At 40.4% G+C, this 27545-nt stretch overlaps 1 protein-coding gene across 1 annotated transcript in view; it reads left to right on the top strand.

Annotated features, from left to right (window-relative positions):
* The window catches only part of RABGAP1 (RAB GTPase activating protein 1), a 163926-nt gene that overhangs the window by 50736 nt on the left and 85645 nt on the right, over nt 1-27545 (top strand). Inside the window, exons 7-13 of the mRNA XM_075835522.1 lie at nt 7-117; nt 621-687; nt 1041-1143; nt 5953-6122; nt 11074-11248; nt 13037-13130; nt 15602-15752. Coding sequence (XP_075691637.1) covers nt 7-117; nt 621-687; nt 1041-1143; nt 5953-6122; nt 11074-11248; nt 13037-13130; nt 15602-15752 — 871 coding nt within the window. The remainder of the gene's footprint in view (nt 1-6; nt 118-620; nt 688-1040; nt 1144-5952; nt 6123-11073; nt 11249-13036; nt 13131-15601; nt 15753-27545) is intronic.

Genomic DNA, 27545 nt, shown 5'->3' with positions numbered 1-27545 from the left:
TAATAGTGCGGTGTCTAAAGATAAGGACAAGCAGTGTTTCAGACTACGTCAGGGCGTTGACAAGAAGATTGTTATTTATGTGCAGCAGACATCCAATAAAGAACTAACAATTGAGAGGTAATTTTTTTTTTACGAATACATTTCTATAATCTTTGTTTTGCACACGTTAGCGACTGCATTCTTGGTGTATTTCTTATGAAGACAAACCCGTTTTGTATGTAAGCCAAGCTGGTCATCGGCTGATCGCGTCCATCTTCTCTAAACCCCTGTCGATCAGCTATTATCGCCAAGGGGAAGCCATGTCTCGCTGTACATTCCCCCTGCTGTGGCCAAATAAATGGGCTTCTGTGTAGTGTATGGATTTGCCTCTCCGGTCTGGCTTGAGCAAGGGGACCACCATCCCATATTTCATGAGAAAACCCCTAAGAAACAAATTGGCACAGTGTCCGTAAAGCAGCGAAATCCTCTATATGGAGCCTTGAATAAAATAGTTACTCATAAAGGGTAATGTTTCTTATAGCAGAGGTGTCCAACCTTATAGGTGTGATTGACACGCCATCCGATTGCACTGTGACCATCAATTCCTTTCATAACTTTTCCTGACTTGTATATATTTGCAGGTGTTTTGGACTCCTCCTTAGCCCTGGTAGAGATGTACGGAATAGTGACATGCATCTATTAGAACTGGTAAGTGGTCATCCAAGTAATACATGGACGGCTCGAGCCCCCACAATGAGCGCCCCTGTTTGTTAGCACTCCTCATAGAAGAGGATCCCGAGCAGGGGACCCACCTCTAAGATGTCCATATACCCTAAAAAAAGCAATATTCTTTTTTAGACCGAAGTGGCAAAACAAATTGCTTGAAATTAAAGGGACCCATTTTTGGGCATTTTATATTTGTGTCCTACTTAAATTGTATTGGAATTCACCAAAAACGAATAGGTGTGTAAAGTGCATAAATTGTCACTCCTTTCCTTTATTTGTTCTGTTCTCATATCATTATGCTAAGAGCGGTAACTTGTGGGACTTGTATATTTTAGGAGTCCATGGGTAAAAGCGCCGATGGAAAGTCCTATATCATCACCGGAAGCTGGAACACAAAATCCCCACATTTCCAGGCTGTAAATGAGGAGACGCCAAAAGGTATTCTATTAAATGCTTCAATTATCGTGTAAATTATGAGACCGCAAAGTCTTTCTGATCAATCTTTACCATAATAAAGACGCAAAATTGACTTTGAATAAATGTATTGAATTAAATTTAGCAGCTGGTAAATGCAATTATTGGTAGAAGTATATATATATATCAGATTCCTGGCTAGGACCGTTTAGAAAAATGAGGGACTGTGGCAAGTTTTGCGACATGTAACGACTGAGAAGTATGCGGTGTTAGAACGCGCCGCTAACAAAGGACAGTAGGATCATTCAGAACGCTATAGTGGTCTTAATGTGTAACTTCAGTTTAGTTTATAAAGTAATATGATGCAAGGTTTAATATTCATGTTTATAAAAAAAGAGTATCTATGAGATGCTGTTTATTAACGGATGCAGCGAATGGGAATTTGGGGCGCCGTTAAAAGCATGTGCTGTATTCTAATTATCAGTACACTTGTTACATTGCTTGTAAACAGCTTCTCCATACAAGAGTAATAAAGCACATAGTAAGGGGTTTTAGTACCCGCAGAACCGCATGTTGTATGTAATGCACGTAATCTTCTGCCCGTGCAGATTTTTTTACATCGAGAAGACCATATGCCCAAAGCTTAAACCATTTAGAGAACACAAAGTTTCGATGAAGATTGTACCCGATTTATTAATCCTATAAGATCGCAACATCAAAGTCATACGAATTGATGAAGTTGATGCACATAAATCTGAAAGAGATAAACAAATAGTCCTTTGAAGAAAGGAAGCCGAATGGATATCGAAATGTCAGGCATTAAGGCTGATCAGTCTGAATGACCGTAAGGATTGAGCCCCTTTTTATAAACCCGATAGGACATCTAAATATACCAATTGTGACCAGTGCACTGATACTTGTACCACTATTTCATGTTTTGAATGATTTGTAATTGTTTGAAATGTATCGTTGTGACGCATGAGAGGTATGGACATATAACGGGATGACATGAAGCGTGGATGTACGCAAAATAGTCCTCAGCCTGTGATAGATCTTGAAAAAGATTGCTCAATAAATAAACTTAAAGTGTAGCTAAACGTTTGACAAACTTCTGACATGTCATAGTGACATGTCAGAAGTTTGGATTGGTGGGGGTCCGAGCACTGAGACCCCCCACAATCGCTAGAACTAAGCAGCTGTAGAGCTAGTGTGAGCGCTCGGCCGCTTCGTGTCTGTTTGGCTTTTTCCGGAAAGCCGATGTATCGGAGTACGGGCTCATAGACTTTCTATTGAGTCTACACTGATACATTTTTTTTCCGGAAAAAGCCGAACAGACACGAAGCGGCTGAGCGCTCACACGAGACCTTCAGCTGCTTCGTTCTAGCAATTGGTGGGAGTCTCAGTGCTCGGACCCCCACCAATCCAAACTTATGACATGTCAGAAGTTTGTCAAACGTTTAGCTACACTTTAAAGTATCGATGAGTGCCGCAATATTTCTTACTAGGTTTTTCCTTTCCTGCCCGCCATTCCACATTTTTAGTATACCAATAGAGGCTTTACCCACATCCTATATCTCCCATAGTTCAAACCTCTGTGAATATCAGATCATTTAGGCCCCAAATGTATTTTTGTTTTTTTATCCCAACCTTGTACCAGATATCCACTATAAAGAATTGGCTAGGCCATTAATAGAGCATCTAGGGTACAGGTTGGAGTCGTCCCTTCAGTAGGGGCTTTACTCCGACTAGGAAGGATCATCCGATAGGGTAAATCAGGGTCAGTTGTTTTTCTTGTTCTCTCAACTTAATGAACAAAAGAAAAAAAAAACCTCCCCTCAAACATATTATTTCTATTATTATTTTTTTGCATCATTGTTTGGAACGATAATCATTTTCCCTTTTTTATTCCAATATATTAATTAAAGGTTATGTTTTACTGTGTAATTTTTTTGATCAGCTGTTTTTTTTCTGTGGAGAGAAGACTGATGCATCTCCGTTCTTTTGTGTCTATTCTTGTATTTTTGGCTCAAAAAAACCTGTCAAACTACATCAAAACTGTGTGTATGATCCTGGCCTAAAGGAGTTTCTGCCGCATGGTGCTGCTCTGCCTCCTGCAATAGCACTGCTGATTTTAGTATACACCAAAGGCTATGTTCACACAGAGTAATTTGGAGGCTGAAAAAGAAAATAATAATGCGCAATACACGTCAAAATACACAACTTTTTTTTTGTTTTTTTTAAATACTTTTATTTTGATGTGCCATTTTTTTCATAATTTTTTGGGGGTTTTGCCTCCTATGGAATACACAATGCGTAAAACACGGCAAGTATTGACATGACGCTTCTTTTTTTTACACGAAGCGTAATTTAATTATACTTGTGTTCTGCACTAATGCCACATTTTCCCGTGGAAGTCAAAGGGAAGCTTAGTCTGAGCAGTATTTTTATGCGTATTTGAAGCCTAGAATCGCTTTGACCTTAAAGAGAACCTTTCACCTGCCCATACATGTGCAGCTGAGCGCACCATGTAATAGGCAGGGCTGCACAAACCTTGTCTCACTAAAAAAAAATTCTAGCCTCCTCCATTATTTAGATATCGGTGCCGTGTCTATTTGGCGCCCGATATGTAAATAACCCCCTGAACTGTCAATGGGGCGTGTAAATGGCATGGGGACATGTTACTTATCGTGTGACACTGTCCAATCAGCTATGGACAGTGTCACAGCGGTTTGTGCTGTGTGATCTCTCTCTCTCTCTCTCGCGAGATCACACAGTCTTTCCTTCACTGTCTGGCAAGAGCTGGAGAGTGGAGAGCGTGCGCGCCCGCACAGCTCCGCCGAGACCATGGAACAGCAGAGGAGAAGAAGAATGTGAATTCTTCTTCTTCTGTTCCATGGCAGCGGGAGTATCGTCGGCAACTGCGTCGGAGCTGTGTGGGTGCGCACGCTAACACTCTTCAGCTCTCGGCAGACAAGGACAACAAGACTGTGTGATCTCGCGAGAGAGATCACACAGCACGAGCCGCTGTGACACTGTCCTTAGCTGATTGGACAGTGTCACAGCGATAAGTAACACACCCCCATGCCATTTACACGCCCCATTGACAGTTCAGGGGATTATTTACATATCGGGCACCAAATACAACAGCACCGATATCTAAATAACAGAAGAGGGTAGAAAAAAAATTTAAAGTGAGACAAGGTTTATGCAGCCCTGCCTATTACATGCTGCACTCAGCTGCACATGTATGGGCTGGTGAAAGGTTCTCTTTAAGAGTTTGAGACTGATTTATTGTCAGGGTTATATAGACTGGACCTACAGAAAGAAAACAATTGTAAATATTTCAGATAGTGATGTCTAGGGATGCCATAGCTGCACAGACTTTTTGCTGCAATGTGTAAATGCACTTGCATTGCGCTGAACTTTACTGCAAGTTTCCTACGCTTTCATATCTTTAGAAGAGTTAAGTTCTGATTCACTTATTGAACACTGCATTTGTGCTGGACATGACCACAGAAGGTTTTCAGCCTGCATACAGTGAATGTGTCAGTGCACTTACCCCCCAGCAGGCATTTTGTATATGGTGAAGAATTGAAACACAAAGTATAATTAAAAAAAATTCCATTATACAATGATTACATTAGTTTTCCGAGAGTTTAAAAAAAATTTGACTGACAGTAGAAAATGTGTTAAAAAACCCCCAATACTCATCTGTTAAATCTAGCGCCGACACTCTGGTGGTCCCCGCCGGTATTAATTTACTTGTCCTGCAGTGATGATGTGCTGTTCATTCACGTGACCGCTGCAGCCAATCACTGGCCTCCGTCGTCTTGTGCCGTACATGAAAGCATCACCTTTGAGGCTAGTGATTGACTGCACCGGTCACGTCAATGTACGGCATTGTCAAAGTAAACAAAGACTGGGGTTTACCACTGGAGCTCGGCGCTGCATTGTCAGGGGATTTAACAGGGGAGCATTGGTTATTTTGTGTTTTTATTATTTATTACAATTCCTACTGTCAGGGCAGTTATTTTAACTTCTGGAGAACCCCTTTAAAGAGGTTTTTCAACATCAACCAGAAAAAAAACCGCAGAAAAAAAAAGTATTTAGTGCCCCACATTCTCATGGGACAAAACAAATTTCTGTTTTTTTTTGTGTGTTTTTTTTTTTTTACCATTATCGGTACCCTCGCCGCCCACAGTTTGTTTACATGCTTCTTCCTTTAGTGCGTGGCGTGCCAGTAGTTTCTCCTCCATGCTGAAACTACATCTCCCAGCATGCCTTACTTGCAAAACACATAGTGAACTGTTCATCACCTCTCCATCTTGCCCCAGGCAGTGAACCACGTGTCCCCCCCCCCCAAAAGGTTAAAATCTCAGCGACTACAATGTTGCCTTGGAATGCTAATGCTGCCGATTTCGCAGTACATGCGCATGCATGGAACTAAGAGATGCGAGCTGGGTCCGTGCATGCTCATTCTCCGGATGACCACACACCTCCCATTAAAAAGACGCTATTGATGACGTACGTACGCTAGGGCATGGTTAGCAGGTAACGGATAAACAGCACGTCATCTAGTTAGCACAAAAACATTATATAAACAGTCATGACCAGCGGATGGAACACAAAATAGGGGTTATTTGGCAGCAATGAGTAAATGTTACTGGTTTGCAGACTTTAGGTACAACGATGGATAGGAGTCTGATCTAGGAAAACCCCCTGTTATTGAACAGTTATGGAGTTAGCTGGACCCTTTGTGGGTGAACATCCATTTTAATCCGGTGTAGAAGACTTCTGACTTTGTTTTAACTAGATGTGTATGTTTTCCCACAGACAAGGTCCTTTTTATCACCACGGCCATAGATCTGGTAATTACAGAAGTGCAGGAGCCTGTGCGATTCCTCTTAGAAACAAAGGTGCGAGTGTGCTCAGCCAGCGAACGTCTGTACTGGCCGTTCAGCAAAAGGAGCTCAACGGAAAACTTCTTCCTCAAACTAAAACAGGTAATCTTTATGTTCAGGATCCTGGTTGGAAACCCGGAACTTTTTTTTATTTTTCAAAGTCATCTTGAACAATAAAACTCGACACACTGAGTAAATATGGATGATTATTCAGTCCAGCGCTTCCCCATATGGGGAGCATCTGCCAGATTGGGATTTTCTGTGGGTTGTGGGGTTGGCGAGCCTCACGGTTGCTCATTGTAGCAACCTTTGTTATAGCCACCACGAGTCCTAGTCCTCCTGTAGAGGCTTAGAAATACTTAGTGTTTGCAGGATGTAGTTTAAAGGGGACATGTCACTAGGTAATAAGTTGAACTGGTTTACTGACCGGAATAGCGCTGATTTGTTTTTCCTGGACCCCCACCCCTTTCCAGAGATATGTCCCACTGTTGTGTTGACTCCCTTTGATAATTTGCGGTAGTTGGCTAACAGGACGTGAACTACCCTCAAGCTGCCTCGCATTGATTGGTCAGCATCAGAGGCAGGGAAGCTAGCTCCACCCTGTTGGCTAACTACAGCAAATTGGCATATAGGGAGCCAACACAACAGCGGGCCATATCCAACCAGTGCTGGAGTCCAGGAGACAGCACTATTCAGGTCAGTTAACCAGTTCAACTAATATGACCTCTCCTCTTCAATTAATCCGAGGCAAATGCAGACATATTTGCTCTATAGGTTTATGTGCCTTTGAGCAGAGAACTGACATTAGAAGAAATGATTTTAAAGAAATGATTTATCATCTGTAGACCTTCTAAAATATGTCCAGGAAGCCCTATGGCACATGCCCACTGGTTCATGTGGAGTTATGTGATAGCTGTAACCAAACCTGATTAGTCACCCCTTACAATATGTGCTTTCAATGAGGAAAAAATCTTTTGGCATAGAATGATAAGAACTTTGTTAAAAGGATACACGGGTAACTGTCTTATCTGTGACTAACCGGAGGCAGATCTCTGCAGTCACAGTTTGTATCCTACGGAAATAGCTGGGCACAGCAGAACATGGAATGACCGAACTCCCCTCCCCCGGCCACCACGAGGACAGGAGAAGAGTCTCTCCTCTAAATGTGAAGTGACCCGAGTAATAACATCTGTGACCTGTATTCACTTTAGTGGATAAAAATGTACAGCCAGACTCCCAATTCTGGCTTTAGTCGTTTTTCAGTTCAGGAATATCTCCAACCATTTTACAAACTGTGGCATCTCTTGTCAATTTTGGAGCAGGGAAATATAAAATATGGATATTGATTTAGTCAGAACATAATAGTTGGCTAAGTCATCTAATGCATAATCTATATCCCCCAAAACAAAGTCTCCCAACAGACCACAACCTAGCACACCCTGATAGTAACTCCTTTGGGAGGAAGGTTTTTTTTTTTTAGGCTTTCCTGTGAGTTCAGAGTAATATACGACTAGATCAGACTACAAACTTATAAAATGACAATGATAAGCATGTACAAGTCAAAATATACGGTAATAGTATACCCCTTCCCGACATTTGACTTATCCACACGCCAAAGTCGGCTACGGGAAGTATGGAACGAGCTCACGGAGTGAACCCGCTCCATACGATGCCGGTGTCAGCTGTTTGTTACAGCCGACACCTCAGAGTAACTAGCGGCATCGCGCTCGAGTGCGATCCCGCTCGTTTAACTCGTTAAATGCCGCGGTCAATACCGACCGCAGCATTTAAATCGTCAGAAAGAGGGGGCGACCCCCTCTAACAGCTCATCGCGCCCCAATCATTGCTATGGCTGCCTGGGGGCTTAATGAACGCCCCCAGGTCCGCCATCTTTGCACACCTATTAAGCCTTGCCTCCGACAGGGCCTAATAGGTGCCTGTCAGAATCACGATATACTGCAATACATTAGTATTGCAGTATATCGTGCAAGCGATCTAGCGATCGCTGGTTGACGTCCCCCAGGGGGACTAATAAAAAAAAGTAAAAATGAGTTAAATAAAGTTGTTTTTGTTTTGTGTAAAAAAAAAAAAAAAAAAAATATTAAAAGTTCAAAAAAACCCCCTTTTCCCATTTTCCCCCTAGAGCATAGTAAAAAAATAAATAAATATACATAATTGGTATCGCCGCGTCCGTAAAAGTCTGAACTATTACAATATATCATTATTTAACCCGCACGGTGAACGCCGTAAAAAAAAAATTGTAAACGCCAGAATGTCTATATTTTGGTCACCTAATCTCCGACAAGAAATGAAATAAAAAGTGATCAAAACGTTGCATGTACACCAAAATGGTATCATTAAAAACTACAGCTTATCCCACAATAAATAAGCCCTCATAGCACTTAATCGACGGAAAAAAATAAAAAAGTTATGGCTCTCGGAATTTGGCGACACAAAATAAATTTTCTTTTTTACACTTCGGTTTGGTATCGCCATAATCGTATTGACCCACAGAATAAAGTTAACATGTTTTAATTGCACAGTGAATTCCGTAAAAACTGCACGCAAAAACCATGGAAGAATCGCTGTTGTTTTCATTTTCTACCCCACAAATAATTTTTTCCCCGTTTCCTAGTACATTATGTGGCAAAATAAATGGTGCTACGAAAAACTACAACTCGTCCCGCAAAAATCAAGCCCTCATAGGACTATATAGACGGAAAAATAAAGACGTTATGGCTTCTAGAATGTGGGGAGGAAAAAACGAAAATGAAAATCTGAAAAAGGGCTGCGGCGGGAAGGGGTTAAAGTGTACGTCCTCTTGTTATTGGAATCGCACTCTTTACAATCCTAGAATAATCTTGCAGTGGATTTCACATATCCCACCCACCCATATCGTTCAGGATTGTCCGCAGAACGAAGAGCTGCTGCTGTGAACCTGAATTCCTGCCGGCTCCCCTATTCTATTATTAGAGTGCTTGCATTTGTCAAGAGCGCGAGTCCAAAAATAACATATGAGGAAATTGTTGTCTGCAAGAACTCCATTATATGTTCCGCATAAATGCATCTAAATTAAATCTAAACTTTAACGCCTTAAGGGGCAGAACTATTACAAATTCAATGTCGCTTCTAGTACCCCAACTAAATATGATCTGATGTTTGTCAGAGGGAGGGTATGAACTGGCCAAAGCTGGAGCATTACTGATGTACATTGTGAGTAGATGTAGACTTAGTCTTATTCTTTAAACATTGTTTAGACTTGGTATTTAGGAATGTATGGAGTATTCGGGTCCAGTAGACCCTTTTATGCTAATGATTTTATACTGTATCCTCCCTTTGTATAAAAAAACACTTGCAACTATATATTTCTAATATTTCTTTTTTATGATGCGTTAAAATTCATTCAGCAATCATTTTATATTTTTTTTGCTTGTTTGGGTGTATTTTATTGTTTTTATTGTTTCAGCGGAGCGGCAAACTTTAAATCTGTCATAACTCTCTAAGCTGGTTATATCCCTTTATCTCCGTCACCCACATCTCTGTCGCTATCACATCCACGTGGATGAGCTTATTTCAACAAACGAACCTTTCTCCTGACAAATAACACCGTATATGAACAGTTCAGCGCACTACATGTTCAAGTAAAACGATATGACCCCTTAAACGTTAGTCTGTCCACAATGTAACGTCTGAAGTTCATCTCATTTATCATTCGCTTCTCCGTGCTTTCAGACTCTTCCTCGCCTGACCTATTATTTAGACTGGGGCGGCTGTCTGCAAAATAATTAAACGCTCTAGTTTGCCAGAAATCCTCCTGATGTTTGCAGTGCAGTGATCGATGGTGATCTAAGTTATTAACTCTAGCTGGTTATGGTGATCCAGGCCTTGTTATCGTCTGCATTTTATTGCTACTAGTCTACACATATTTATTTTTTGTAGGCTGAGAGCACATTTAAAGTTCAGCTCATGTGCAGACATTTCCTTGAGCCAAAATTCTTCTGAGATTCTCTAGTAATTTTTTTTGTTTAGTTAGATAGATAGATAAAAATATATATATAATCTATCTATCTATCTATCTATCTATCTATCTATCTATCTATCTATCTATCTATCTATCTATCTATCTATCTATCTATCTATCTATCTATCTATCTATCTATCTATCTGTGTAACATCTGCATTGGAGGCTCCATCAGAGGTCCAGTTAAAAATATTGGAAACAATAGCGCGCTTCACTGTTGTTACCAGTAAAGCCACGTACCCTGACGGAAACCCGAAGGCACCCATTAAAGTCAATGGGTTCCATCGGGCGTTCATGGCGTCTGCCGTACAATGGAACCGGCGCGTACGATATTTTCCTCTCTCGCAGCAGAACAACAGAAACACCAACGCAGGTGTAAACCCGGCCTTAAAAATAAAGCAGAATTAGTTTTGACCATTTAAAAACATTGTGAAGAAACAATAGTAGAGCGTCCATTGTGATCGCTTGATGTGTAGTTGTCTGAGTAAATATTAGAATTAAGAGTAATATCCCAATAAAAGAAGGATAAAGAAAAAGCCACAACAGCGGCCATATACAAAATCCATAATAGCGGTCGGATTAGTAAAAACTTTTTTTAGGACTTGCCACAGGTTGCAGATCACGGCTATACCGCATACAAGTCCCAGCATGCCACAAAAGTCCCTGCCTGGTTTGGCCAGCGCTGAAGAATCACGGTGTTCTAGTGATCCCGGGCTATTTATATTCTGGTATTAGTGGATGCGTACATTATAGCTGCAAATAAAGCATCACACCCACATCATTAAAGCGGATTTACAGGGTTAAAGTAACCTGTAAAATGTCATTGTATGGTCGGCTGAAATCAGACCTGGCATTTTTGGGGCAGAGATCACGCTAGCAGCCTAGTAGTTTAAATTCTATCCAATAGTATCTGGTGGTGCCTAAGTTTAGTTATGTCCAAAGTCTAGTGAGCGAGTGATTGATAAATAGAAAACACGGATGTCTGCAAAGACTTTAGTACTGCTGTATCTGACACATTATATTCTGTTACAGATTGAAAGGAAAGAGAGAAAGAGTAACTGCGATACATTCTACGAGGTCATATGCTTAGAAAGTGAATCGGAAAGAGAGAGGAGGAAAACGACTGCAAGTCCATCAATTCGTCTTTCACAGTGTGGACCGCAGGGAACCAGCATGCCCTCCCCCCCAGAGGATGATGAGGAAGAAGGTGAGCGCACGAGTCCAATCTACCAATCTATTTACTGAAATCATTATCAATAGTGACTTTTGTAGCTGACCAAATATCATCGCACGGCCGGTCACCAAAATATGTTCAGTGGTGAAAGTATTGGTTTCTGAAATCGCCATTGGTCTATGTAAAAATCCATCATTCTACGCTGCTGTCTGCACCATTGAGGCCTTCAAGATCTTGTATCGTATGGCTGCCCAAGCATTTATTCTAATTGTGTGAGAAATTGGCAGCCACCCCAGGATGGTCTTATTTTTGCCCTTCTCCGTTCACGCTGTGTTGGTCCAAAGTTTGAGCTCTTGGAAGTTTTGCAATAATCTCTTACGCAGCTTTTTTTTTTTTCTTTTATCTTCGCTGATTAAGAAAGTTTTCAAAAAATTAAGCAATAGTTACAAAATAACAGGGTCAAGAATAATCCAAGGATTACAAAATCATGATGGCAGTTGTAAATGATTTACCAGACACAGCTTCTGTGTCGACGCCCGTGGGTAATCCGTCTGCATCTGCTCCTAGGTCTGAGTGACTCGATCTGCTACCACTCAGGCTGGGAGGCTGAGGAGTGGGAGAACCTATAACAGCCTGGCCAGACGGAGCTAGCTCCCGCCCTCTGTCTATTTATACCTGCATTTCCTACTCCTCCTTTGCCTGTGATTCTGTCTGGTTTCCTGGCTCTGCTGCTCCTGCTAGTACTATTGACCTCTGCTACAATTTGACCCTGGCTTTACTGACTACTCTCCTGCTCTGCGTTTGGTACCTCGTACACTCCTGGTTTGACTCTGCTCGTTCACTACTCTTGTTGCTCACGGTGTTGCCGTGGGCAACTGCCCCATTTCCCTTAGCTTCTGTGTACCCTCGTCTGTTTGTCTGTCGTGCACTTATTGAGCGTAGGGACCGTCGCCCAGTTGTACGCCGTCGCCTAGGACGGGCCATGCAAGTAGGCAGGGACTGAGCGGCGGGTAGATTAGGGCTCACCTGTCTGTCTCCCTACCCTGACATTACAGGCAGCTCAGCCTTCGTAAAGTTATGAATAGATACTGATCACTATAACCAGTATATGTTGGGGATGAGGGGTAAAGAAACAGGAAGGGCTGGGTACAGAAGTGAAATTGTTATACAGATTCTGATGAACCAGAAAAGCAGCAAAGAACTTCCCGTGCAGCATCTAAAGGAAGTTAATTCTTATACAGGTGAGGTTTAAAAAAATAAAAATCTGATCAGGAATCCTAGCCGCTAGCACTTTGATGCCACAATAACATCCCTTGATAACAATCAAGCGTGGTCCAGGATAGCTATTGTTTAAGAAATTATCAAATGGAGAAAAAAAAATGCAGTCAAATGGGGCTTGTTATATTGTAAATTGCCAATCGTGAAAATACAAGTGGGTTTGTTATCCCCAATTCCCTACTCCCCACATGTTCTAGTACTAGGGGGCCTCACACTGAAAGTTAGTCTTGTTAACAGTGGCATAGTTGCTAGAGAGCACCCAAATAAGTTTAGAGGGCTGCCTGGCAACAGAAGCTACGCTCACAATAGGACAAAAGGACTGATATACGCTACTAGTGCTCTCCTGCTGCAATAGCGGAGAGAAGATGGTCTCCGGTTTATTTTTTTCCCTCCGCGAATAGTGTAGAGCAGCAGGAGAGGCATTATCACCCGTTTATTTTAAAGTCATAACTAAAGTTCTTTAGTATCTTGTTTCAATATATATCCTGGATTTTATTGTGATGTATTACTGAACACTTCTGTGTTTTTTTTCTTCTCTTCTAGATAATGATGAACCCCTTTTAAGTGGTTCTGGAGATGTATCCAAAGAATGTGCAGAAAAAATTCTGGAAACCTGGGGAGATCTCTTATCAAAATGGTAAGAGAAGATTTAGTTAATGACAATGTGGCATAGAATTTGCCATGTTGTTCTCTTTTGTATTGATCGTAGAACTTAAAGGCTATGGACACCTTTGAGGGCTTCTATCTATATATATATATATATATATATATATATATATATATATATATATATATACACATATAGATTAGTCAGTGTGATAAGTGTAACTATGTAAATCGTTTTTATTAAGAGTTTCCTTTACTTTTGGAGATATAGCTGCTCTGTAATCTCTATACAGAACAGCTGTATCATTCACTTTACACTTAATCTGTCTGTCCCGCGGGGACCTGATGGGTTCATCGTCGGCGGGTCCTGCATGTCTGACATGCAGCATCCACCTGTAATCGATCACATCTAAGTTTTGAACTTAGATGTGATCGTTTACACGTGGATCCTGTGTGTCGGAGACATGCATGACCCGTGAACACTGAACCTTCCAGGTCCGTGGGACTGACAGATTAAGTGTAAAGTGAATGATACAGCTGTTCTGTATAGAGATTACAGAGCAGCTATATCTCCAAAAGTAAAACAATTTTTAATAAAGGCTATTTACAAAGTTACACTAATCACACGGATTTATATATATATATATATATATATATATATATATATATATATATATATATATATATATATATATATATATATATATATGCCCTCAAAGGTGTGCACAGCCTATATAGCAGAACTTCTTTTTGTTCATACTAGATCATAATATTGTGCCTGAGGACATGACCTTCCACTGTCATGTCCTACCACTACATCCCTTGTTCTCGAGCATTACACTGGGGGCTGTTGCAGTAACTTTAAAGGGGTTTTCCCATCTCGGACATTTAAGGCATATCCACAGGGTATATCATAAATATCCAATGGATGCTTGTCACACCTCTGGGACTTGCACCTATTGCCTCCTGATCCCCGTCTTACCTTCTGTCACTGGGCTCAGGCCATTGTCTGACGAGGTGGATGGTTTTTTGGAAACCGTCAAGCGCGTTTTGCTACGCTGTTTTTAGAACTCCCATAAAAGTGCATGGGAGTTACAAAAGAATTTTAGCACAGCAAGCTATGCCGTTTCCTAACTCGCAAATGGCAGAAACAGTGTAGTTCGCTGTGTTACGCTGTTTCCGTAAATCTCATTCATTTCTATGGGAGTTCCAGGTACAACGTAGCAAAACGCGCTCGGCTGTTTCTGGTGAACCTGGCCACCTCGTCAGACAATGGCCTGGAGCCAAGTGACTGCAGCAGATAGTCGGACAGGGGTCAGGGGACCCCGATCTAGAGATAGGTTAAGGTCCCAGAGGTGGGACACACATCTGTCGAACATTTATGGCATATCTATGGCAGTTATTCAACTAAATTCAACGAGCAAAAGTGCTCGTTCAGCCGATCCAAGCATTGCCCTTTTTACAACAGTTACAACAGGCTAAAGATCATTTGCATTCAGTTTGTCATCCCGTCCTCTAATATCTGTAGCTTTAGTGTGGACCTACACGCAGAGAGCGTGAAGAACATGATCAATCCTTAAACAAAATAAAAGCAAACTATTCCAGGAAAAATGATATGTGTGGCATAGACCTGATACGTGAAAGTCTTGAAGAAAAACTGCAGCCGGAAAAAACAATACAGACTGCAGGATGTGTGATTAAGAATTGAGGTGGAAGGAATGGGCCTAAACTAGTAATTGGCTTCCAAATATATGAAGTATTCCAGTGTATCATAAATGTGTTTTTTAAGACCTTTCCGTTCCCATAAATTATGTTAACTGCTGACATTTATTGTGAACAAGTGTTACCCCAAGAAAATAAGAAAATATTATCATGAGCAATAACACGTTGTGCCAAACTGCATAGGAACATAATAAATATTTCTAACTAATAACTTGAATATGTTTAGAACATAAATGGACAAAATACTATAGTCACCAGCTCCTGCTGAACTACAATTTCCAGGATTCCGTGCCTGTGGCATGCTGGGAATTGTAATTTTGCAACAGCTGAAGATCAAAAGTTTGGAAATCACTGCTATAGACTTTCTAGTAAATCTCCATCTTTTGATCATTATGTCGGTTTTAATTCCAAAATTCTGATTCAAAAGATAATGTTCTAGTTGCCTGCAGCTGCCCCTAGAGGGAGTTTAGGAGTTTACTGCATACTGGGTTATTATAGAGTTGAATGTATTTACAGTATGCAGTAATCTCTGGGGCTCCCTCTAGAGTTGGTTGCAAGCAAAAGTATTTGCATTGTTAATATTTGTGTAGATTAAAACAGTGAAGTGGTATTAGTCATATCAGACCTGGTTCCTGATGCGAGGACTTGTAGGACTGTTCACACATGTTCATTGTCTCGTGACTGTGTGCTTTAGTAAAGTGTTCTAATTCAGGACTGTAAGTGGTGACATATTTTTCCAAAGACATTTGTGTTGTCCTAACATCATTTTAATCTTCTCAGGCACTTGAATCTCAGTGTGCGTCCGAAGCAGCTGTCTACACTGGTGAGGAGTGGTGTGCCAGAGGCATTGCGGGGAGAAGTGTGGCAACTACTTGCTGGATGTCACAACAATGATTACCTTGTGGAGAAATACAGGCTGCTCATCACTAAAGTAAGTCCATGTTTTACTTGCTGAATTCTGTGACACTTAAAGTTCCTGACTGATCCTTTTCGCTTTCTATAAAAAAAATAGATATATTTAAAGTGCATCCCCTAAATAAATGTATATCTGTTTTATTCCTCTCTGCATTCTATAAATAAATAACAGAAAATCACCCCATTACAGCTTCCATTTTGGACAATTTTTGTTAGAAGGGTCCCCCGAAAATAAAATTATTATATTTTGTCCTGCTGCTGGTAACCAAGTGATGATTTGCAATTTTCGAAGGACCTGGCAGCAAGTGTTCACTTCCCCTGCAGCACCGCCACAGGACAAATGAAGCATTACATGGTGTCCCTTGAGATCTATCAATGTTCATGTAAGGCATAAACGTGCAGGGTCCTTCAGAGAGATGTTCCTTGTAGCTGTTGTCTGCTTTGGTTAATTGATGGAGGTCCTAAATTAGAGACTCCTCTCTATTAAAGAAGCACTCCAGATTTTTTGTAATTTTTGGTGTGACATTAGTTACACTTACAATAACTTATGATGTGGTTTAAAATGTCATGCCGTCACTACTTTCTTTCCGCTGTGTTTTCTGCGCTATGTTTTTGTCCGCCTGATCACGTCACTCACGCTGGATACAGGCGTTACAGTGTTCACTGGAAGTCAGTCAGCTTGTGTTCCTGACTTCCGGCGAGCTACAGTATCATGTGATCTGTAACTAGTCCCTCCCCAATCTCCTGCACTCCGCGTCTCTGGGTTTATGTTGTGGAAAAGCGGTAATCGAACTAGCGCTATCAAGTAAATGCTATTTACAAACGATATATTGATCTATGTTAATTCTAGTAATGTGGGGGGAAAAAAACACTGAGTGCTTCTTCAACTCAGAACGCCCTGTATTTGAAAAAGCATTTTCAATCCAAACAACCCTTTTAATCACTAAAAAAAAAAAGCGAACAAAAAAGCTGGGTGATAACCCTTGGGGAAGTAACAGAGTTTAAGAAAAAGCTGAAGAGAATTTTAAGGTGACCATTTTATATTGATGCTTTTTCCATGTTGGAGGGATGTGCTTATTAATGATTGCAAAATTCCAAGATGCGTCAGATTTCGTTTTTATTGAGTTAAAAATACAGGAGTCCGTGGCATTTGCTCTTTTTAGTATCAGAATAAAACTATTTTCTGATTGAATAATTTCTACCTGTTTTACTACAATGGTTTTGACATATCTGAGGTTAATGCTGAAATGACGTATCGCTTGGCTGTGGTATTTCTACTGGGTTCAGCAACTCCTTTTTGTGTGTATGGAAGGTCTGAGGGGAAAAAAAAATCATGTATTCATATGCTTAAGCATGACTTCAATTATTAATGGAAGACTTGGTAACCGGTCACTGACCCGCTTTACAAATCACATTCTGACTGGAAATTTCTCCATTCTTTGGTAAAACGGAATACTTTTCTGATTTATAGATGTTTTTAGCCATATGTTCTAATCTATATAGAGGTTTCTAAGAAAATTTCCATAGGACTCCACTATATTTACATGTAAAGCACTGACTTTATTATCGGACTCAGCGGCGCTGTAAATTTGGCATGCTGCTATTTTCATTACTTACAGATGGGTTTCATTTAACGCTTCATTTGCTTTTGCCCCTCTTATGCTAAACATATCGTATTGTGTGGTATTATTTCAAATGCACGAAGACAACAGAAGAACATGGTGCACAGGATGTGAAAGTATAAAACAAATGGAGTCTGAATAAAGAAAATCAAAGACTAAAGGGGACCTGTCAGTAGGTTACATAAGTTGAACTGGTTTACTGACCTGAATAGCGCTGTCTCCCTGATTCCAGTGCTGTTTTTTTAGCTTTTTTTTAACTGAAACCCCCCTGTTCCAGAGATATGATACACTGTTGTGTTGGTTCTCTCCATGATAATTTGCTGTAGTTCGCCAACAGGGCGTGAACTACCCTCAAGCTGCCTCGTGCTGATTGGTCAGTGTCAGAGGCAGGGTAGCATGCTCCACCCCGTTGGCTAACTACAGCAAATTAGCTAATAGGGAGCCAACACAACAGTTGGTGATATCTCTGGAAGGGGGGGGGGGGGGCAGTCTAGGCAAACAAAAATCATCTATTCAAGTCGGTAAACCAGTTCAACTTATTTGACCTAGTGACAGGTCCTCTTAAAAGAAAAAAAAATGTACAAGCAAATCATAGTTGTAGGAACACATATAATTAACTAAATTTCTAGCCCTGGATCTGTACTATAAGTAACCGCTCGACCACATGTTTTTTTTTTTTTTTTAAAGGAACATTTATTCAACAAATCACAATGTACAGAGAATATCATGAGAAAATCGTTGTACAATAAAACATGTTTACAAGAAGTTAAACAAGTTATAGGTTTTGTCTTTTGAAGCGTGCAACAACAACGTCTCATTATATCATAATAGACATTTTGAATTTTGCAGCGCTAGGTGAGTGCTGGGAGGATGGAGTCCGGCCCGCCCCGCCCTGCCGCCTATAATTGACAGCATTCTCTTTATTATTGTGCAGAATGGGAGAGCTGTCAATCCTTGTCGGGGGAGTTTTTGCTCATGAATATGCCGGATTCCATCCTCTCAGTACTCGCATCGCGCTGCAACATTCAGAATGTAAGTTGTCCTAAATCACTAAACTATCAGACGTCCGTGACAGACCTCTGAAATCCGCATGTCCGTCACTCGTTTTTGCTGTTCTCAGAGAGGGCAGCATAAAGTCAGTGACAGGTCCCCGTTAAAGCCTGCAGATTTGTGTACTTGATGGAAGAAGAGCCCAGGAAGGTAGCGTGAACACTAGCGGGCCACCACCTGCTTACCACTGCTAAAACCATTATAAAGTTATTGGCAGACTGTTGCGCCAACTGTGATGAAAATCCAATTTACTCTGCTGCTCTGTTTTTTTTAGATCAGTTCTTTTATCTTTTACTGACAATGTAGTATGGAATTGCTATTTATTTTAAAGGATTTTCCAAAGATAGTGCTTTTAAAAATGTTCGTAGAATGTTTCCGAAGGCTCTTTTGGGGTGACTCTCCACTGTGGCCCCCACCGATGGTAAGAAAGGGTCACTTCTACATGAAACCAATCTTTCAGGATTTGTGGTGGTTCAAACACCAGGACCCTCACCAATTCTGGTTTTATGACATGTCCAACTCACACACAAAACACTTTTTTGGGGAAACCCAGACCCGCAGGTACTAGTTAAGTACTAGAGCGTTTACCACCGTCCAATACAACTATGCTTTAATGGAATACAAAATAACGCACTTTCTGCTTGGTTATACAATGCGATCCTGTTACTAGTCATGACGTTATTTGTAAAATATGCGGCCTTAAAATGATGAATGACACAAATGGCACACTACCTGTTATATCTTGGTGACACTTTGCAATTTGATACGGTTACAAAATCGGATTGACAAATCTTGTCCCAAACGCATGATTATAGTTTACGGAATGTTTCTCTGCAGTCCGCGACAATATTCTACCACACGTAGAGCACGGTCAATACTTAATTGAGCGTTTGAGTATCAGACTTACACCCCTCCACTCCTCTAATCGACAGCCACTTTGCAGCCTGTCAGTTCTCCTGTCAAAGGTATATATGGAATTGTATACCAGCAAACGGCGGTGCCCACCTGATTACATAGTGGCTTGCCGGTTTCCACATAATTGAATAGCAGCCACTACAGGTTCTTGTTTTATTATATGCCAGAAGTGGTGCCCATCTATATTATTATTATTATTATATGTAAAATGCAGCTATATAACGTGCAAATAAATTGTTGACTGCCAACAGAGGAAGCCAGAACTGATCAAGAGACATGTACAGGCGAGGATTGCGTACGTGTTCTGTGAGAAATGAGAAGGATTGCTTTATTGAGAGGAACTATTCACTGTAGGAGGAACCTGGTTCATGTACAAAGCAAGTGAAGATTTCTGGTAGACCAGTGCCAGCTAAAGAGAGCTCTCCGCACAGATTTCATTGTTCTTTCAGATATATACGGTTACATAGGATCATGTGCTCATCATTGATGTAACTTATAACCAGCAGCCTCTCCTAGACACCACCATTGTCTCTTAGAATTGCTTTAGCTACACTGACACTGTGCTTGCGCTAAGGCCCCATGCACACGGCCGTGCCCATAATCACGGCCGGCTGCTGACGGCTGCCCGCATTTTCGGGCCATCCTCCCATACAAAGTATGAGAGCACGGCCCGTAAAATACAAAAAATAGGATATGCTCCATAATTCCCAGCACCATCCGCAGCGATACGGAAAGGTGTCCGTGGCTAATAGAACTAAATGGGTCCGTAAAACCGCGGACCGTGTTGCGATCCGCGGTTTTACGGTCGTGTGCATGGGGCCTAAGAAGCACTGATAACTTATCAGATCTTGATATATGACAGCACCAAAGATGTACCTGCTGCACTAGAGACAATAGTGGCAAACTCCTCCTATTCTTTATTTTTTATTCATTCTAAGGTACATCCTTCTTTTAACCTCCATTACGCCTCATGCCCACTTCAGTTATCTTCTTCAGGGTGCTATCCGTTTCTTTAACGGCTAGCACCCTGACACATTCATTTCAATGGGGCCATGCAGACTTCCGTTGTTTTAACGGAACCGTGCGGCCGTTCCGACAAAAATAGGACAGGTCCTACTCCTGTCCGTTTTTAAAGGAAAAAAAGAACAACCAAAAAACAAAGGGGACAAAACACCCAGAATATATACCTATGAATATATAACTGACACGTATCTAAATGAAATATAAAGATCTTTATTGGTACATAATAAATAACGATACGTGATAGCAAAGATATTAACAATGGTAAAATAAGTCAGATTCCAAGAACGGCATCAGAGTGGTATAGATGAAAAAATACCTGAGGGTATACAGAATAACCTATCCAGAAAAATGATGCCAAATACACATCGACACCATGTAATAAAAAGGACATGTGCAGCTGTAAGAAACAGCATGCATGCACAGCCCAGACAGAATGTTAACTATAGGTAAGTGTATGATAGTATATATACAACCCTAAACAGAAAGCTATCGAATAGGGAAAAGGCATATCACCAAGAAAAATAAAGCATACCTATAGACATGGTGCTAGGAGATGGACATCAACCTGGATATGGCACAGAAAACAAAGAGCACCTCGACGCGCGTTTCGCCTGGGACCGGCTTCGTCAGGAGGCTGACTGCTTTAAAATCAAAGGGGCTTTTATAGAGGCACCGGAAGCACAAAGTAATAATGATCCGATTCTCACCTGTGGGAAGATACCGCAAATCGGCGCGTGACGGGCATGATGATCCGCACCAAACATCGCCGGAAGTGCCATGTGACTGCACGGTCGCAGAGACGTCTCGTCAGACGCTCATCGCCAAGGTAACGCAGAAAAACATTTTTAGGCACTCCGGGATGCGGCGCTCACAACGCATGCGTCGCCAAGCGTCTGTGCAGAAAGCACATAGGTGAGAAAAATATTTGACCAAGGGCTAAAATTACCGTCCTGAGACACATATAAAGCGGAATATGTGGTCCATATATTACCGTCCCAAAACACATGTAAGGCGGAATGCATGATCCATAGAAATAAAATACTACATAATAAATAATGTGAATCTTATAAATATATAAATATATAAACATATACATAGCTGTGCAACAAAAAAAAAAATAAAAAAAATAAAGATATATATCATTTAAATTTTAAATATATACATAACAGAAAAAGAGATATAATTTAAATTTTACATATATATAAACATATATGTAAAAAATGTGAAAATATATATATAAAAAATATATACCCATACATATACATCGCAATATTAATAAGTAAATACATAAAAGTGAATACATTAAACATAATTGAGTCAATACACATACATATGCATACATCCAAATAAATAACCACATATTCAAATCCATACATCATACATAAGCCAATATCGACATGATCAATTAGAGATTTTATGTTCATAATTCCTTAAGCAGATCCATATATATGTACTTATTTCATAAATGTACATGCAAAAAATACATATATACAGTTAATCAAATCACAATAAATATATGAAAAAATAGTTTTTTTATATATGTTGAAAAAACCAAACACAAACAAAAACAAAAAACACAAACAACAAAAACAAAACCCAAAAAACAAACAAACCGAAAAACAAAAACAAATAATAAAAAAGACAAAAACAAACAAAAAATGAAAATAAAAAATAATAAATATATCCTACAAAGAATAAAATGAACTGTGACAATAATAGTGAAAAAATAATATATGAATAAAGTGTATACATCAAAAAGATATTATATATGTAAATATAATAAATTAAGAATAATGTGATCACGAAATATGTGCAATAAATACATAAAAATAGTAATAATAAAATGTGATTACACAATAACCAAAATTTCATAAATACAATATTAATAATAAACAAATACACACGTATATCAGGATGAAAAACAGACACCATACTAAAAACACCCCACGTGAATAAATATCAAGGCATGATAAAGGCAATTATATAAACAAAGAAATATATAATGTAAAGTATACAAAACAAGCAAAAAATATTAAGCAAAAAGTAATAAAAAAGAAATAATAATAAATAAATAAAAATAATAATAAAATTAAAAAATAAATAAATAAAAATAAATATAATTATAAAAATAAAAAATAAAAATAACAAAGAATAAAAAATTTGATATAAATAAGAAAATAATAATAAAAAATGTACATAATAAAGATCCACTCAAAAAACATTTTCCAGGTAGATTCAATGATGATCGAAATTCATAATGGATGGTGTCAATGTTGACCACATGTATTCAGCAGAGTCACAGCGGAAAATGCATTAGAACTGAAAATATATAGAGACACATAGATTAGAAATAAATCCACGGAATAAAAAAACGCAGAAAAAAGCTCCCATCTATCAAAAACCCCACAGAATTAAAATTCGCGCTGGTTGTAATTAAAGAAAAGGCTTGAAGCTTGTGGCCTCATTGAGGCCAAAAGGTGTAGTGGTATTGAGCAGGGTGATCCATTTAATTTCCTTTTTTAATAATGCTTTTCGAAGATCACCACCCCTACATCTCAAAATTACCCTATCGATACCCCGAACCTTTAGGCCTCTGCGGTCGCAGGAATGATATTGGTGAAAATGACGAGGAATAGGTTGTAGCTGATCTAGCTCCTTTGCATTAATGGCTGTTTGGATCTTACTTACATGTTCAAGTACTCTCGTTTTTAAAGGTCTACTAGTCATCCCTATGTAAATGAGATTACAAGGGCATGTTGCAAAGTAGATCACGGCTTCAGTTTTGCAGGTAATGTTAAACACTATTTTGTAATCTTTATCCCCTCTCGAGTTGTAGAACGAGAACGAGCGTAGGATGTATTTACACGCCGCACAATTCCCGCAATTAAAAGATCCCCAAGGTGGACCCCGACTACCAAAATAATTAGTTTGACTCTTGGAAATATAGTGACTAGATGTTAAAAGGTCCCGTAAATTTTTTGACCTCCTCCAAGTAATGGAGGGGTTCTGGGGCAGACTGCTAGATAAATCTTGGTCAGTGAGTAATACATTCCAATGTTTTTGTAATATTTTGCGAATTTCCACCCATTGAGAGTTGAAGGTAGTGATGAACCTAACATTCTGATCAAACATTTGCTTCTGTTTTGGTTTACTCACCAGTAGTCCCTCTCGGGAGGAATGTTTGGCTCTCAAATACCCCCGTTTGATGTCATTCTTGTTGTATCCGCGGTCACGAAAACGTGCCGACATGTCAGATGCTTGATGTTCGAAGCTACTTATATTGGAGCAGATACGCCGGGCCCTTAAAAACTGGCCTGTGGGTATGGCCTTCTTGACTTTGGGGTAATGAATGAAGTGGCATGAAGTAATGAGTTGGTCGCGGTTTCTTTCCTATAGATATCTGTAGAGACAGCACCATTAGAATCTCTAGAGATCATAACATTTTTAAAGGAACACTTTCATCCTTTTCACTTATTTGGTCCGTGAAACAACGGACTGCACACAGAAGCCATCTGTGTGCGGTCTGTGTTTCACAGATCCCTCATTATCGGCCGTACGACGGCCAACGGAAGTGTGCATTAGGCCTTAGTCTTCTCAGCCCGCCATCCAGTCTTTTAGCCTGCATCCTCTCCGGTCTCCATCCCTCTCTTAGCCTCTATCCCTTTATTTATTTTTTTTCATTTTAAAGTTACATCTTTCCTTCAGCCTCTAACCCTCTTTTAGGCACCATCCCCTCTTCTTGGCCCCCATCCCCTCTTCTTGGCCCCCATCCCCTCTTCTAGGCCCCCTTCTTCTCTTCTCGGCCTCCCATCCCTCTTCTCGGCCCCCTTCTCTTCTCGGCCTCCCATCCCTATTCTCGGCCCCCTTCTTCTCTTCTCGGCCTCCCATCCCTCTTCTCGGCCCCCTTCTTCTCTTCTCGGCCTCCCATCCCTCTTCTCGGCCCCCTTCTTCTCTTCTCGGCCTCCCATCCCTCTTCTCGGCCCCCTTCTTCTCTTCTCGGCCTCCTATCCCTCTTCTCGGCCCTCTTCTCGGCCCCCTTCTTCTCTTCTCGGCCTCCCATGCCCTCTTCTTGGCCCGCTTCTTATCTTCTCAGCCTCCCATCCCCTCTTTTTGCTCCTAATCCACTTTCTTTAGCCTGCATTTTCTTTAGTCTCTATCCCTTTATTTTGTCATTCCAAGGTTACATATCTTTTAGCGGCCATCGTTTCTTCTCTGCCTCCTATCCAGTTAACATTTGGAATGGAAATTTATTTAACATAATAAGCAATTACTCTTTCAATCCTTTACATTTCTGTAGCTATAAACCAGTGCAAGTATTGAGTCTGGCTTCCAGGGTGGCTGGAGCTCTGTAGCCCGCTGACTGCTTTCCTGCTGCGATAAAGCATTAGTTATAGGGTACTGAAATATTAATGCATGGATCTTTAAGCAAAAAGCGCGCCCGCCTGGGCTTCACTTGGGCTGTCATTGCACATCCTGCAGAGTCGTCTCTTACGTTCCTTTCTGATCCACATTAAAGAGGTCAAAAATTTAAAGCTACAGTTTGATTTATTTTCATATGTGCACATAGGTTGGGATGAGGTGATGTCATTATAGACCAGGATAGCTTCTTGTCTATTTGATTTATATATTCTTTAGCATCATTGTCAGGGCAGTGCCAGCATATAATGTACGTGCAGATCAGTTTACATATTGGCTGTGAGGGAAATGATAAAACATTTGATAGTGACTTGGTACATATTATAGTATTGTTGTATAAAAGATAATTTTAGTCAGAAGTCAGGAGCAACCCAAATATCTGTAAGGTCTAGTTCACACAGTGTTTTTTTTTGTCTGGCAAAAAATTCTGCCTCGAAATTTCTTCAGGACTTTGTAATGCCAGCGTTTTTTTTAAGCTTAGTTTTTCCGCAATTCATGCCCTTTCGTTATTTTTTATTTTTTTTTGCCTGCATGAATACAATGCAAAAATTGCAGTCAAAATATGCTCCAAACGATTGATTTCATTTTTTAAATAATTCGTTTTTATTTATTTATCAAATCATTCAAACAATTTACACAAATACAAAATTGTTCACTTGCAAAAGTCCAAACAGTACAATCAAGGATATTGAAGGCAACCAAGTGAGTAATAACTGGAGGGGGGGGAGGTTGGGAACGGAAGTAAGGGAAAACAAGGATGAACACCAAGTGTACATCTATACATCCAATTACATGTTATAACACTGGCACATAGATAATAATAACCAGACAGGGAAGAAGACACCTGCCACCCCTCCGGGCAGAAGCCGAAGTCCCAAGAGTAGAACTCTCAACAAGGGAACATGTTTGTCCACAAGGGCCACTGGGTATTAAAATGACCAACTCTGTTCTGACGGAGTGCAAAAAGTCTCTCATACTCACAATGTGACGAAACTTTATCAATAACTTCCCTCAGAGAAGGCGCTACGACAAATTTCCATTGTTTAGCTAACAAAAGTTTAACCGATAGGCAAATGTGACATACTAAAACCCTTTGGGCCGGCAAAACAGACACCATATCTAAGGACAGAAGCTGAGTTAGGTACCAACGGATTACCCAATAATTTAGATAGATCAAAGGCCGCTACCCATAATGGAGCAATAACTGGGCAATCCCAGATGATGTGATAAAGGGATCCTACCCCGCAAGCACAAGGGAGTAGAAGTCAGAAAGATCTTGGACAGCTTAGATGGAGTATAATACCATCGCAAAAAGATTTTAAGTTGAACTTCTAGGAGATGTGAATTCATAGTAGACCTAAGCGTCCACTTAATGGCTTTAGACCATTCATCAAGAGGGTAAGTAGACCCCAAATCCTCCTCCCATTTTATCATTTGAGCTACCTAATCCCATATGATCATATCATAGAAAGGTCTAGTTCCGTTGTGGAGGACGTGAAGACCATGTCATACAGCTTAGAGGGGACTTGAACTTGTGTGTGAGATCTGGAGGGGAGAAGGTGTCGAGCCTGCAAGTACTTGAAAAAATCAGAGTGTGATTTAATAGAATCATTCTGGAAAAGGTCTTCCAGCTTTGCAATTCCCAAAGTAGACCAATCCCTCATCTTTAAATTAGGAATCAAGAGCTCAAGAGTATTCACTGGCAAAGGAAGCATGCAAGTAGAAGCAGAGGAGGGAATCCCTTTTAGGGTCGCTCTCCACGCTTGAATCGAGACTTGCAACGTAGGAAATTTTGGAATCAAGCTATTAGGAAATCTCGCATGGGTCAAAAGTACCGAGGGAAGAGGAACACCACCTATCAAATGACGTTCAATCATAGGCCAACTAGAGCCTGAGAACGGGAGGCACCAGTGTCTCAACTGGTGAACCACGATAGCCTTATGATATGCTTCAAGGTTTGGCAGACTCATACACTCCCCTCTGCCTATGTATATATAGTCAATGCCGAGCTATACGAGGCCTACCATTATTCCATATATTTCATCAATTGATCCTGTAATTTCCGGAGTAGGGATCCAGGCATAGGGACCATAACAATCCTAAAAATGTAAAGTATCTTAGGGAGGCTAAGCATTTTATATAGTATCATCCGACCCATCCAGGAAGGTTCGGTATCTGATAGGCGTTTCAATTCGCCTTGCAATTTAGCATGTAGGGGGATAATGTTAATATGACCCAGCTTAGAAGTAGGAGAACAAAAATTTATACCTAAGTAGGGAATCGACACCTCCTCCCATCCGGACGGGAACTCACTCTGTATGTCCTGGCGGAGTGCTGTAGTAATCGATGGACCCAGTATCTGAGACTTTGAGGCATTCATTTTATAATATGAAACCCTACCAAATTGCGACAGAATCTCTGACACCCTTCTGAGTGAAGCCAACGGGTTTGTAAGAGTTAATATAACATCGTTGGCAAATAAACCGATTTTATGCGGTCTATGACCTACAAAAATACCATGCACTTCCATATCCATGCATATCATTCTGCCATAGGTTCCATCACCATAGTGAAAAGCAAGGGGGATAACGGGCATCCCTGTCTTGTACCGTTGGTGATATGAAATGGTTTAGACAACCTACCATTCGCTAAGACCCTAGCAGAAGGAGAGAAGTAGAGCCCCAATCGCCCGAAGTATAGAACCGGAGAAATCAAACCTCTTCATAGTCAAAAAGGCTAAATCCCAGTGTATCCTGTCGAACGCCTTCTCCGAATCCAGGGTA

The sequence above is a fragment of the Rhinoderma darwinii genome, chromosome 8, assembly GCF_050947455.1.
Source record: "Rhinoderma darwinii isolate aRhiDar2 chromosome 8, aRhiDar2.hap1, whole genome shotgun sequence".
In the NCBI taxonomy this organism is placed as follows: domain Eukaryota; kingdom Metazoa; phylum Chordata; class Amphibia; order Anura; family Rhinodermatidae; genus Rhinoderma; species Rhinoderma darwinii.
Note: the sequence above shows the minus strand (reverse complement) of the source record. Positions and strands in the feature narration are given on the sequence as shown.